Source organism: Lacerta agilis, chromosome 1, assembly GCF_009819535.1.
Source record: "Lacerta agilis isolate rLacAgi1 chromosome 1, rLacAgi1.pri, whole genome shotgun sequence".
Lineage (NCBI taxonomy): Eukaryota > Metazoa > Chordata > Lepidosauria > Squamata > Lacertidae > Lacerta > Lacerta agilis.
Genome location: NC_046312.1, coordinates 67,222,690 through 67,236,962, shown reverse-complemented (window position 1 = coordinate 67,236,962; position 14,273 = coordinate 67,222,690). Strand labels below are relative to the sequence as shown.

Sequence of the window (14,273 nt, the reverse complement as noted above, 5' to 3'; positions counted from 1 at the left end):
GAATAGTTCCAAGAGAAACAGGAAATGGAAAGTAGTGGTTAGCAAGAAAGTAAGCAAAATGAGGTTATAATATTGGTAGTATCTTACATACAATTAACTATGTGTGCCTTTTCTTATATAGGTACAGCCCAAATTATTTTATTTGCTTCATTTATTTCAAAAGTTAATCATGAGCATGTTTATTTGTTTACCAAAACCAAACCCCATTTTAAAAGTAATCCAGGAAATGCACACATAGCTAACAGATGCTAAAGTTAAGCAAAATTTAGTGCATACAAGATCAACGTTAATAGCTTTGTTATACCTAGAATCCATCATCTGTTAGAGAAATCAACTAAGAAGGGAAAGCTAGAAGGCACAAAATGGTCAAGGGACAGAAATACTAGAAGAGAAATATCCATATGAATCAAAGTTTTGATCATTTTTCCCTGTGTTTTTGTTTTACCTTCTGCTGAACTTGAAATGAAACGGCTACCACCATCTTGGGCTTTAGAGGCCTGTATATACTGGCATAATGCTATATAACAAATAAAAAGAACACTGTATTATGATTAAGTAAGTGTTAACTCTTATTATAACTATAGATCTCCTTCAAAAATAATTTCACTCAACAGGTCTATCTCCATATTTTCCAAATGCATTCAGGATATCAAAGAAGCGTTACATTAAAAATCTCTTTTCAAACTGGATAGCAACAGACCTCTGAGCAGCAAATGAGAAACATCAAGGTCAGTCACCTAAATAAACATTCATATTTAGTAAAAGGAACAGGTTTGAATAGTTCCTTTAAGAGAAACAGGAATTGGAATTGGCTAGTTGATATGGATATACTGTTTTTGGAGGAACTGTGATGGTTTTGTGCTCAAAGTATAATTTCAAACAAGAAAAGACACATGCCAGCTTCTTGTGGGATCATCTTCTTGGTAGAGTTTTCCCCATTCTACAGATAAGGCACTCTTCTCAAATCAGGATCCTGGCTAATTCACGTGGATGTGCACTCAAGTGGATAAATTTTAGCATTAGAAATTGCAGTGGAGCTATTATCATGGCTCCACTGGCTTAGCTAGGCTAGGCTCAAAGTGACCATAAGAATGTAAAGTATAATGAACAATAGAAGTGAAAGAGAAGCAGGGTCAAGAACGCTTAACTATTAAGTTCTCCATGGTGAATAGCCATGACTGGGGCCACCTAGACCTAGGAAGCTTATGTAGAGTTTCCAAGAAAAAGGCAACACTAACAAAGCAAAACAAAGCAAAGCAAAGCAAAGCAAAGCAAAGCAAAGCAAAGCAAAGCAAAGCAAAGCAAAGCAAAGCAAAACAAAACAAAACAAAACAAAACAAAACAAAGCAAAACAGAATATATTTAAAACAACAGGAATGTTGATAAGGTTTATTCCTAGGCCAAACGGCTAAAGTGTCTGCCCACAAACTTGAAGGACTGAGAGACTACCAGTGATTTCACAACACAGTCCTACACATTGGTACTCAGAAAAGCCCCACTGAGTTCAATGGGACTTCCCACCCCACCCCCGCATGAGAATGTATAGGATTGCTGCCTTGGGCAAATGTAGTTTAATATTGATTAAACTATGCTTCTTTCTACTGGAGACATATGAATACCCTGCCAAAAAAAGAACCTTAAAGAACATATTGCTATGTTAATTATTTTGGTGTAACTATACTTTGTATTCAGGTGACAAATGGACAACTTTCATTAAATTCATTAAATAATTACAGAATTCAAGATGAGGCTCCTTTTAAAATTTGCCATTCCATGCAAAAATAATGTAAGTCAAAAGATGAATAACTTGCATGCATACTACTTTCGCTCCGAACACCAAGAATTTCACTGTGCTAAAGGTCAAACAAAATGGTCAAAATTGCTGTGCTACATCATACCACAAGCCTATTAAAGCTCACATTCTCTACTTCCAAGCCCCTCCGGGCCTCTTCTACCAAGGTGACATCGTCTCTCGCCAATGCAATCCCCCTCATTGGCTCTGTTTTACACTCCAAGTACTTTTACCTGGCTAGAATGCTTCCTTGAATTGAACGCCTCTTGCTTCCTTGGATGAAAGACAGAGAGTGGTGTGAGAGTGTAGAAACTAGCCTACTGTACAAAGGTACAATTTACATGTGTTGCCTCATCCACTTTTGCTTCTGAACTTGCTCACCACTGGCATGGCCCTCAGGAGGTTGTCCAGAAGGGAACAACACAGTCCTTGTTCTGGAAAGGATTCCTCACCCATGTTCAAAACTTCTATATTGTTTTGAGCAATCCTTGGTTGCTTCCAGCATCTGATAATCAAAAAGGTATACTGCTGTGCAATGAAGATTTCAAATTCAAAACTAACAGCAGCCTCAAATGCCATTTGAGAATCTTAATCAAGTAGTTTACTACAGAGTATTTAATAAACCTAAGGACTATGAGCAATGGCCTACATTAATAGCTTTTAATGGCAGTACTTCTCTCACTATACTTCATACAGATATAAATGCTTTCTAAATAAAGATGTGGGGGTTTTTTACTCCAAAAATAAACCTTCATCAAATGAATAGGAAAATGAGCATGTAGAGGGTGACAGCTGCTATAACAATAAACCCAAATTACATGAATTAACATGATTCAAATAAATGCAAAGCTTTCATCACCACCTGCAAAATGAGATGGGGGAAGCCATTTCAATACTTCATTTATTCTCAAATACATAGTAATTAAATGGCAAAAGAAGCTGATTTCACTGTGTTCTACTCATCAATGGAAAATGATTCCAGATTATACTTTGGTGTTTACTCTTTAGGGCACACTCTTTCTACAAAAAATGTTGTCAACATTGGACTTGAGATTAATGACAATACAGAAAACGCAGAGAGAGGTCTATTTTATAAAATGTTTGGAAAAGTAAAAGGTTTAGAGATGAAATGTGTAACCCCCTGTACACCACAAAGATTCCTGAAAGAAGGATGAAATACAAATGTGTTACATTCCATCTTGCAGCCTCAACTAGGCACACCAGGTAGCTCACATATAGGAATAATGCTGGGGTTGCCTGTTGGATATTCTCTCTGTGTGAGAGAAAATAATTTGTTCCAGAAACAGAGAACAGAGAAAAAGTTTCAAGAAACAGCAGAAGGCTGAGATTGTTTTCTCTATGCAAGGACGTTTTCTGTGGGAACTGTTCTTTAAAATGCATCTCTGGGTTATTTGTGGGGCATAGGAATTCGTTCATTCCCCCCCAAAAAAAAATATAGTCCGGCCCCCCACAAGGTCTGAGGGACAGTGGACCAGCTCCCTGCTGAAAAAGTTTGCTGACCCCTGATATTGATACTGCTGTCTTAACTACATTTAGACACACACCCAGAGAATTGAGTTTTATTAGTACATTGTTTAATAACCAATTTTAAACTTACACCATAATAGTAATCTACTTCAAATAAATAAAATAAAAAGGGTAGATAATAAAGGTGACAGAAGCGTTTAGAGAGCCAAAACATCTATTTGGCCATGGTAAACTTACTCTTCCATCTAGCTTGTGTTAGATTTAGAATTGCAGAAAAAGGTTCAAGTCCCGCTAGTTAGGACAATGTCCCGCTAGTTAGGACAATTCCCCTTTTGCTCACTAATGCACTAACAGCACATTTTTAGGAGAATGCAGTTATAAACACATGAAGATGCAATAAAAGTTGCTAGCTCACACAACAATGACCTTAAATAAGCATGATCTTTATCCACTGAATCCCAATAAATTCAATCTATGTAAAATAGCAATAAAAAGAAATATATCATCCAACCTTCTGTCATCTAATTGTTTCTGTATTAAGTTATCCGTAAAGCAGAAAATTATTGATCCAAGTTAGTCTTTCAGTATACTAGCTGATTAAGTCTTGTTTTCAAAATCAAACTGGTAGCAACATTGAACTATAAAGCCAAGCATGGATTTCCCAACACACACTATAAATACTGGCAACCTGATCAGCAATATTTATGCAATTTCTGTCTATCAAAAACATTCTTCTCTCCCACGCACAAAAAGCTTCAAGAGTGACCAATTACTTCTTAACCCCATTACTGAATGAGATGATACCAATTAACAAGACAAGCTAATTTGTTAGTGACCTTGTCATTAGCAGCAAGTTACAACTTTTCCTGTTTTAGGCAGGCAGCTAAGAGAGAAATAACAGGAATCCCTGCTCTACATCTTTATGCTTGCACCTTGCTCTGCTTCTAATGAAAGCTTATTTGGTTCCCGTAGAATGGGGTTATACTGAACAAGGTATCAAACTAGATGTTCTGGACATCCCATACCATCTTGAGGACTCTTCACTGCTGGACAGAGGGGGGTAACTGCACACGGAAGACAAGAGTGCATAGACTTCCAAATCTGATGAGTGGTCAGGGAAAACTGTTGTTTGTTTGTTTGTTTGTTTGTTTGTTATTAGATTTGTATACCGCCCTTGATCTGAAAATCACAGGGCGGTTCACAATATTTAAATACAAAATGAGTTAGTATTTAGCTAGTTACACAAGATGTAACCAAGTAAAGTTTAATATTATGCATACAGCTGAAGTTTTAAAAGTTAATTCTTCATTTGTGGAATAAGATAACATAATATTTAAACACCTTGAGACATTTCTGAAGTTAACTATGATCTAAATATTTGCCTCAATATAGAGCGGAGTCAATTACTGCTGTCAATTTTGGGTTTTGCAGACACACATTGTAAAGCTAACAGACAAACTGATAAAGGATGCTTAGAGAAACAAAGGAGTGATTTGTTTACTCAGGTTTTATAAATCATGCTCTCCTACCCAGGGTTGTAAATATACAACCAAATACAAAAACATGGTATCACAACATCAGCCATAAAGCAGCCTATCATATCAGCCTGCACACTCCAAATAAGCTTCACAGCTGCTCTTACTTACATCAGTTACTCCATTCTTCACTGCAATATCAGCTACCACAGCACGTCTGCTCAGCTCCCAAAGAAACAAAAGAGCTCTTTGGTATTCTGCAACATGGCAAACAGCATAAGCTTCTTTGGGGGGAGAAAGAAAACTGGGTGATATAGGGCAGCAACATGTACAGAGGATTTCACAAGCGCCATTGCAAACCTCAACCTCAAATTATTGCCATATCGCTGCAGAATTTATGAAATAAAAGCCATTTCACATTACATAATGGCTTCTCCATCAATTTTAATACCAGTCAATGAATAAGTTTAGTCACTAAGAACTCTATGTGCACTTTACATAATTTGGGGATGAACTAGGATCCGTTTAATTTAGTGCAGATGTTCTGCAGCTAACTGGCCTTTGGAAATAACTGCTTCCATTAGTGGTCTACTCACATACATCACATAAAACAGGAGTTAGCTCACTGAAGTCTGCAGCTATGCTTCTACCGCCCCAACATTCACACTGGCAGTCCTGGAAGGTTTTGTGTGGAGAAGTTGGTGAGGTGTGGCCACACAGTCAAGCTTGGATATAGAAATAGAACATCCATGTTTAAGCATCTTTGTTCATCATTACATGCAAGTATCTACTGAAACCTCAACAGATGCTTTTGAGAACAGTCATTTTGGAGGCCATCAGGGGTAGAGAAAAAGAAGGGAGCTCAGACCTTTCTCAACCCAATGTTCTGACTTTTTAATGTTTTTAATATTTAATGTTTTTTTAGGTTTTACTGTGCTTAATGTTTTAATTTGTTGGAAGTCGCCCAGAGTAGTTGGGGCAATACAGTCAGATGGGCAGCATATAAATTATATTATTATTATTCTCACAATCTGATTTTATTTTATTATTTCTAGCTTACCTTGCCAAAAATGTTCAGGCTTATAGAACAAGAAAAATTTAAAATATAATATAAATAAGTAATAGCAAATAAAAGGAGGTAGGAGTAAAAACAATCAATAAAAAAAACTAAAATGCCATGGAAATCAGCAATACAATGCTATACATGTTTGCTTAGAAGTAAATCACACTGAGTCCATTAAGACTATATCCAAAATAAGTGTATATAAGAAGCTGACGTACTATTGTTGATAAAGAAGTTGGGAATGGGAAGCCACTGGAGTAGGAGACATCAAGCTGTGTCAGAGGCAATAAGCCTCCAAATATCAGTTGCTGAGGTTGACAAGTGATAGAATGTTGCTGTGCTGAGGTCCTGTTATGGTGTGTCATGAGTATTTGGCTGGCCATGGTGAGAACTGGATGCTAGAATGGATGGAACATTGCCATGATCCAGCAGGCTGCTCTTAAGTTTATATGAAACTGAAGGCGTGAGAGAGGGAGTTACCCAGGCAGGAGACTGGAGTTTTAATTGCAGACAAAGCTCAAGCACAGAACAAGAAAAATAACAAAAATGACTTGCTTAATGAGTAGAGTCCATTCCCAGACACGGAGTAAAGGCCAAATAGGACACCACATCATTGGCAAGCGGAGGTGGGGAAAGGCCCACGTAGTTTATGTGGCTGTGTCATTTCACTCAGGAAGAATGGAGAGAAAACAAATGATCCACCCAGCAAATGCATCTATGGTGCCTCTGACATGCTGCTTCACTCAGTGGGCAGCATGGGGAGGAAAGATGCCACCTGATAACTTTTCACTTGGAAAAGATATCCATATTGTCTCTGCTTCAGTGTTAGAAAGTGAAATATGAAAGCTAGCAGCTAAATGGTACCTTAGACCTAGGTTATGGGCACAACAACGGAATGTCTAGGCGCAATTTTTTAATAACAAGAATACAAAGCTGAAAATGAATGAACTGCAGCTAAAATATTACATTCATTTTTTCACATGGTCTACTCCAGGGGTCAGCAAATGTTTTCAGCAGGGGGCCGGTCCACTGTCCCTCAGACCTTGTGAGGGGCCGAACTTTATTTTTTGTGGGGGAATGAGTGAATTCCTGTGCCCCACAAATAACCCAGAGATGCATTTTAAATAAAAGCACACATTCTATGCATGTAAAAACACCAGGCAGGCCCCACAAATAACCCAGAGATGCATTTGAAATAAAAGGACACATTCTACTCGTGTAAAAACACTCTGATTCCCGGACCATCAGTGGGCCAGATTTAGAAGGTGATAGGGCCGGATCCGGCCCCTGGGCCTTACTTTGCCTACCCATGGTCTAGTCCTTCTCCTACCCACCCCCCTAATATTCTTAAGAGGGTCTCTTCTCCAGTTTTCAGACAGTAGCTGGAAGTAGGGCAGCAGAAAAAGGTCCACCTTTCCTTCCACTCTGCAGTTTTGATCTGAAATCTTAGGCACAGTACTGTGCCCAGAGCTCAAAAACTGTGTGCTAATGAAATTCCCTGTTGCAAAATGCACCTAGAACAATGGGAGTTTCGAACACTGCTCAGGGTGGAGTGACAAGAGGCCAATCTGTGCCAACAGGAGCAGGTGAGTGAGCAGTACTGCCTCCTCCACCATTCTTTCTGCCTCACACCCACTGGTATTGACCTACTCTGCCTACCTTTGTCCATACCTAAACCTGACTCCTCTTCCCTTACAGCCCAAGGCAGAAAGAAAGAGGCCACCAAATAGCTGCAGGTTAGTTGGCACAGTGGGAGGCAGGACACAAGCCCCTTCTCTCCCACCACTACCCATTTAGCTTCTCACAAGTGGGTACAGGGAGGGGAATATTTTGGCTTTGGGTGCTCTCTCCCCATAAAAGTTCTCTATGTTCTGCCTTATTACAAATTCTCCTCCCATGAATGACAGTTCACTCTTGCAGAAGGTCTCAACTGATCACTTACAGAGGTTGTCTGAAATTGGGCCAAAGCTCACAAGTTACCCACCATTGCTTTACTGTAACTGATATCACTTTAAAGTTTATTATAATAAAATCACATATACTAAAACTGTTATGATACACAACTACCATTTGTAAGTTATATTCTTGAATAAACCCTAGAAGGCAGCACAACATTATTTCCTAGAATAAATTTGTTTATAACCTTGCTAAGTGTTCCAGCAACAACCATCAGTTTCCCATAGTGAATTTTAGTTACTATGAATAGTGTTCAATTTTTTTTTTTTTTACGCAGAACAGATCCATTAAAATTAATGGACTTAATTTAGTCATATTCACTAAATTAATGGATCTACTCTGAGTAAAAGTAGTTGAATACCATCCTATGAAACCAGAAAGATTGTGTTCAAGGCAAACTTAAACCTGGAGAAAACTGCAGTGTGCAGCAAATTACTGTTGATGTTTTTAAGAATAGCTTTTATTTAAGAATCCTATTTTCCTTCCCTCCGCCTCTCTGCATTGTAATACCAGTGCTTTATTTGAACAATTGCCACTTATTAGACAAATTGTTTCAGTAGAACAAAGATGCCTTTATAGCTAAAAATGCATTCAGCACAGGAAAGCCTACACACAATATCCCTTTTTACTCCACTAAATATATATTTCAGGAAACACCAAAATTTTAAAAGTCTGCTAAATTCAAATTTTAGATCTCAGAGGAATTGCAGTAGGAGCTGTGTCAATTTTAAATCTAAGGACCAAGGTATGAAAACTGTTGAAACTGCTTTAATACACAACACACACCACAATTATAGTTTGCAAAAGCACAAAACAAGATGGAAACCACCTCACCTAATTTATTTGGACTTGAAGTTCATCCTAAATTTACCCTTATAATTTTTTTCTTTAAAATATAGTGGCTTCACCAAACTACATCACTTTTGTCATCTGGGTTAATGCTTTGTCATCTAAAAAAATAACAATTCTTTATTCCACCCTGACTCATTTTACACAGCAGGGGTCTCTATTCATTTGTTTCCTCCAAGAGGCTTCCATTCCCCTTGCATGCATCTAAAGGCAGAAATTATCCCTGACTTTGTACTTCTCATTTTGTCTTTTGAGTCTTAACTTTGTAATGTAAATATAATAATTTTTTCACTTGTCAACTATTATTGTCATTTTGCCTTACTAACGTGTCTGAAAGTCAATGCCCAGCTGTACATGCTACAGGAACAAGTGTAGAAAGTCTGCTTGTTCCCAAGGTAAGGAGCAGCTGGATTAATTCTCAAATGTGCTCCAGCCAGTGTTGTACAGTACACAGGTTCGTGAGCCCCTTTAAAGACTAGCAGCAGGGCCCCAAGCATCACACCTGCTTCAGGTTCCCTCTGGGTGGACCTGCTTCCAAAGCAATTGCATGGGGGACACCTCATTTGTCAACTGACTCATGGTTTGGTGAGTAGAGTGTTGACCCAAGTTCATTCAAACCCAAGCTCAGTCATGGGCTTCCTGGATAGTTTTGGGTAAGTCACTATTTCTCAATCTGTTCCAAAGTAAATAATAATAAAATTAATAAGTAGCAGGGTAAAAATCATATTTTTATTAAAGATTTTCTTGATTTACAAAGGTAGTGCAATGTCTCTCTCGTATTTTTTTCCATGTAACATTTTTACAAGTCAATGTCATTTGTATGAGCTCCCACTCAGAGTTCTTAAGCTATTAAATGAGATACTGTGAAACTTCTAGCATCTTACATGTATCATTTAGATAAATTAAGAAGAGGTACTTAATATAATACAGCTTTCTACTTGGGGATTGCTAACAAAATAACATGGGCAAAGCAATCCAACCTGTGGGGAACTCTGTGGTGGAATCTCCAACTTATTCAGAGCCCTACTGTCTCATAGTGCATAAGACAACTACTTTATCATTTTGCATCCCACACCTGCCCATTGCAGCCAATGTAAGGAAATAAACTATGCAAGTTCCACGGCTAGCATAGTTTTAGGAGTTTTGGGGAAACAGATCAGGATAACAAGGAAAATTGAATATTGGGATACATGGGCTCTCCTGACATATGTCTGCTTACTAGACTGGAATGTTATATATCACTTAACACAAGATCACATCAGACTTTATTCCAGATAATCCAGAGATTAGTATTTCCATAGCTTTGTTCACACTAAGTAGCACACTGTATGGAAAGCTTAGTACAAAATACTTCATCACCATTTTATATGAAATCTATGCCTCAAAGTCTATGAGGCAATATGAAAAAACAACAAGGCAGTAAACATAAACAAAACTCCCAATCATGCAAATATTATTCATTTTCGACTATTTATTTTACAGACAAAATTATGCAGTTACCGGTAGTTTAATCCTCAAAGGAATTACACTTAATTTATTAAAGTAGATGGTAAGATCTCCACAGCAGTTTATATGTACCAATCTACTACCAGTGCCAAAACAGAAAAAGTTAACACTGATCTGGTAAACTGTATATAAAAAATAAAAATAAAATTGTCCAGAAGCATTTTAGTGACCAACTAAGTTTGTTCTTGGTATAAGTTTTCATGAGCATGCACACTTCTTCAGATGCACTGAAACAGAAGTCACCAGACCCTTATATGTAGTGCTAATGGTCTGGTGACTTCTGTTTCAGTGTATCTTAAGAAGTGTGCATGCACATGAAAGCTGATACCAAGAACAAACTTAGTTGGTCTCTAAGGTGTTACTGGACAATTTTTTTATACATTTCAACTGCGTCAGACCAACACAGCTACCTACCTGAATATAGAACTGATATGGTAAGAGTAAGCAACAAAACATAAAATGTAATCTAATTATGTTTGCAAGATTAAGAAATGCATAGACATGGGCTCAGGCAAAAACCAACACAGGATACAACCAGCAGATAATCATTCTATGTACTGAACGAATAATCTTGGGGTTCCTTAAAAATTAATAGCTGAAATTCTATGCATACTACCTTTTGCTCCACAAAAGCATGCATAGAGTGGGTTACACTGTTATTGTGGCATAAACATTCTTGGACTAGAGCCACATAATTATTTATATATGTGTAAAGGTAAAAGGACCCCTGGATGGTTTAGTCCAGTCAAAGGCAACTATGGGGTATGGCGCTCATCTCGCTTCAGGCCGAGGGAGCCAGTGTTTGTCCACAGACAGCTTTCTGGGTCATGTGGTGAGCATGACTAAACCGCTCCTGACGCAATGAGACACTGTGATGGAAGCCAAAGCGCACTTAAATGCCGTTTACCATCCCGCCACAACGGTACCTATTTATCTACTTGCACTGGCGTGCTTTTGAACTACTAGGTTGGCAGAAGCTGGGACAGAGCAACAGCAGCTCACCCCGTCACACAGATTCGAACCGCCAACCTTCCGATCAGCAAACCCAAGAGGCTCAGTGATTTAGACCACAGAGCCACCCACGTCCCTTATATGCATGAAGTATTACCAGTTATGGGACTCTCAAGAGTCCCATGGACTGCAAGAAGATCAAACATACCCATTCTTAAGGAAATCAGCCCTGAGTGCTCACTAGAAGGACAGATCCTGAAGCTGAGGCTCCAATACTTTGGCTGCCTCATGAGAAGAGAAGACTCCCTGGAAAAGACCCTGATGTTGAGAAAGATTGAGGGCACAAGGAGAAGGGGACGACAGAGGACGAGATGGTTGGACAGTGTTCTCGAAGCTATCAACATGAGTTTGACCAAACTACGGGAGGCAGTGGAAGACAGGAGTGCCTGGCATGCTCTGGTCCATGGGGTCACGAAGAGTCAGACACGACTAAACGATTAAACAACAATTACCAGTTATATAGGTTTTGAATGGGGAAATTATTCAATTGTGCCAAAAGACTATGAAAGGCAAGAGTTATAGACTTGCAACCATTCCTTATACTTCTGCAAATATGGTTCCTAAATTGCTGCTACCATTGGTTTAATCTTGTGGCCGAGTGTCTTCTTTTTCCTCCTCTTCCATCTCCACTAGCAGCCCTTTGCATCCTACCACATCTTTTAAATGATTATTTATTTTGTAGGATTAAAAAAATAAATACAGTACTAGTTTCCACTGTCAGGAATAAGTGGGCAGAAGGATGCTCATCTGAAGTCAGGGCAGTATTTCAGGAAGAGGTTAAAGGAACAACAATGTAAACACACACAAAAATAAAGTGCACTAGATTTCACCTCCCCGCAGCGAAATTAATGCCACTGCTGTGGCAACCGCTGCCACATGACCCTTAAAACTGCTTTTGCATCCCACAGCGACAGGAAGATGCAACATCTCTTCATTATGAAGGCCAAGTGCTCTGGGAGCAGAGAGAAGAGGAGGAGGGAGGAGGAGGAGGAGGAGGTGAGAGAATGAGGGTCCTGTTGCTGCCAAAACAAAGCAGTGGCTGCTTCCACCCGCCACCGCCGCTGCCAAGTAGCCCAAGCACAGCAGCTCCTCCTGAGCTGGCAAGGAGGGGAGACGACATCCAGCCCCTCTCGCCTCCTGCCTCAGCAGACGCGAAAGAAGCTTCTCCTAATGGGACCGACGGCAATCCCTCAGCCCCGAACTGGGTCGCCCCTCACCCGCGTCAGGCAGGGGCTGAAGTGAAGCCACTGTCAAAAGCGCCCCCCCGGCCTAAATAAAATGATGATGATGATGATGATGATGATGCCCCGGCTGGTCTGATTTACTCTCCCCTCCGCCGCCTCCCTCCCTTCAGGGCAGAGCACGTCCGACGCCGGGCGGCAGAGCAGCCCTCGGGCTCTCCGAGGGAGGCTGGCGGAGCGGCCGTCTGACTCACCCGAGAGCTCGTCCGGCTCCAGACCAGTCTCGGTGTCCAGCCCGCAGATCACGAAGTAGTCGGCGAAGCGGCCAGGAGCAGACGAAGAGGAGCCGCTGCCACCGCCGCTGCCGCTGCTGCCTCCGTCGCCGCTCATGCTGGACGGGGCCCCCCAGCGAGGTGGGACGGCTCAAGCCGCCCAGCAGCAGCGAGAAGGAGCGTTTCGGGGCGCTACCGCCGAGGTTCCTGGCCGCCCAGCTGCGGCGGACGCTGCTGCTTCTGGGGCCCCTGCTGCTAACTCCATGACGGAGCGGCCAGGGCCGCATGGCATTGTGGGTAGCAAGGCCTGACACTCGGGCGAGGGAACACACATAACAGGGCGCTTCCCCCCCCCCCCCGCTCCTCTCTTCCCAGATGTTTCCAAGGGGGGGGGGCGGGAGAGAAGGAGGAATAGAAGCGAGGACCGCAATGCTGCGCAGGCGCAGTGAGCAGAAAGGATGACGTGATGCTCCTTGCAGTGTGGTTTCTTGAAGAGACTGGGAGGAGCGGCGCGAGGGGATAAAGCCCATTTCCTCTCCCGCTGTTGGTTCTTTCCTCAGCACCGGATAAAGTTAGAGCCGAGTCTTTTCTCTCAACGGACATTTCCGTCTCTCTGCTTCTCCCTCCCCCTTTGTGTTGCTGCCCTCATCGCCCCTTCTTCACTTTTAAACCATGCTTCCTTTGTACCACACACCTGGAGGGAGGCGAAGGGAGCCCAGTGTAGTAGCAGCATCATGATTAGCACCCTCTTCTGGATTTGTGCCCATGTTGTTTGGCCACATGGCAGAAAGGAGGTTATAGTTATCACATTTTTTATTATTATTCCAAAGCAGGCTTCCTCAACTTCAGCCCTCTAGATGACCACTGGTCCTGCTAGCTAGGGATCATGGGAGTTGTAGGCCAAAAACATCTGGAGGGCCGAGGTTGAGGAAGCCTGTTCCAAAGGTTTTGCATTCTTCTTATTACTGTCACCTCCTCCTCCTCCTCCCTGGCTCACAACTGGGATTGTTCCCAAATTGTTTTCTCGCAGAGAGTACGAAGACAGAAACATGACTGTTATCATTTCATACAACCCTAATTTTAACATAGCTACATAGTGTTAGGAAACTGGCCCCAAAAGAGTTGTGCACAGGGTCTTGGCATACCATAAATCTGCCAAAAGTAATAGGAGGAAGACCACGTCTAGGGGGCAGCTGTGGGCAGTAGATCAGCTAGGCTTGTCGCTTGGGGTCAAAGCATGCAGGTGGAGGGCAATACCACCTAGTGTGGCAGATAATGTGGACAACAACATTTTCCCCTCCCCGCCGCCAAGAAGCAGCAGTTTTCTGCAAAGAATTAAACAGAAGCATAAGAAGCTGTTTACCATTAACTGATTTAAAATTAATTTTGCTTTCCAGACCCTCCAAAAGCCGTTAAAATGTAGAACTCATTTGGAACTAATCAGGGTTGTGAGAATGGCAGTCACAAAGTTCTACGCATAGCCCTATGCTGAAATCTGCATTCACATGAGCACTCTGCTTCCAGCTTACTCCATTCTTAAGTGCCCCTGCTGCTATATACTTCACGCTTTTTTCAACAGTTGCTGTGTGTTAACTGACTGAATTGCTGCAGGAACATTCTGCACTTGTTCCAAGTATCCCATAGGGCCAGTATTAAAGAGATGGTACATGAGGCTCCTGG

At 41.1% G+C, this 14,273-nt stretch overlaps 1 protein-coding gene across 9 annotated transcripts in view; it reads right to left on the bottom strand.

The window, feature by feature from the left end:
- DENND5A (DENN domain containing 5A) overlaps positions 1–12,925 on the bottom strand; it is a 49,555-nt gene extending 36,630 nt beyond the window's left edge. For 3 of the 9 annotated variants that reach the window (XM_033152814.1, XM_033152840.1, XM_033152823.1), the window contains exons 1-2: positions 12,576–12,919; positions 446–517 (exon numbers count right to left, since the gene is read on the bottom strand). In XM_033152814.1, coding sequence (XP_033008705.1) covers positions 446–517; positions 12,576–12,711 — 208 coding nt within the window. In that variant the 5' untranslated portion in view covers positions 12,712–12,919. Of the gene's footprint in view, positions 1–445; positions 518–12,575 lie in introns of all 9 variants that reach the window. The other 6 variants (XM_033152848.1, XM_033152865.1, XM_033152887.1 and 3 more) reach the window with 6 other exon arrangements.
- Positions 12,926–14,273: the final 1,348 nt, after the last annotated feature.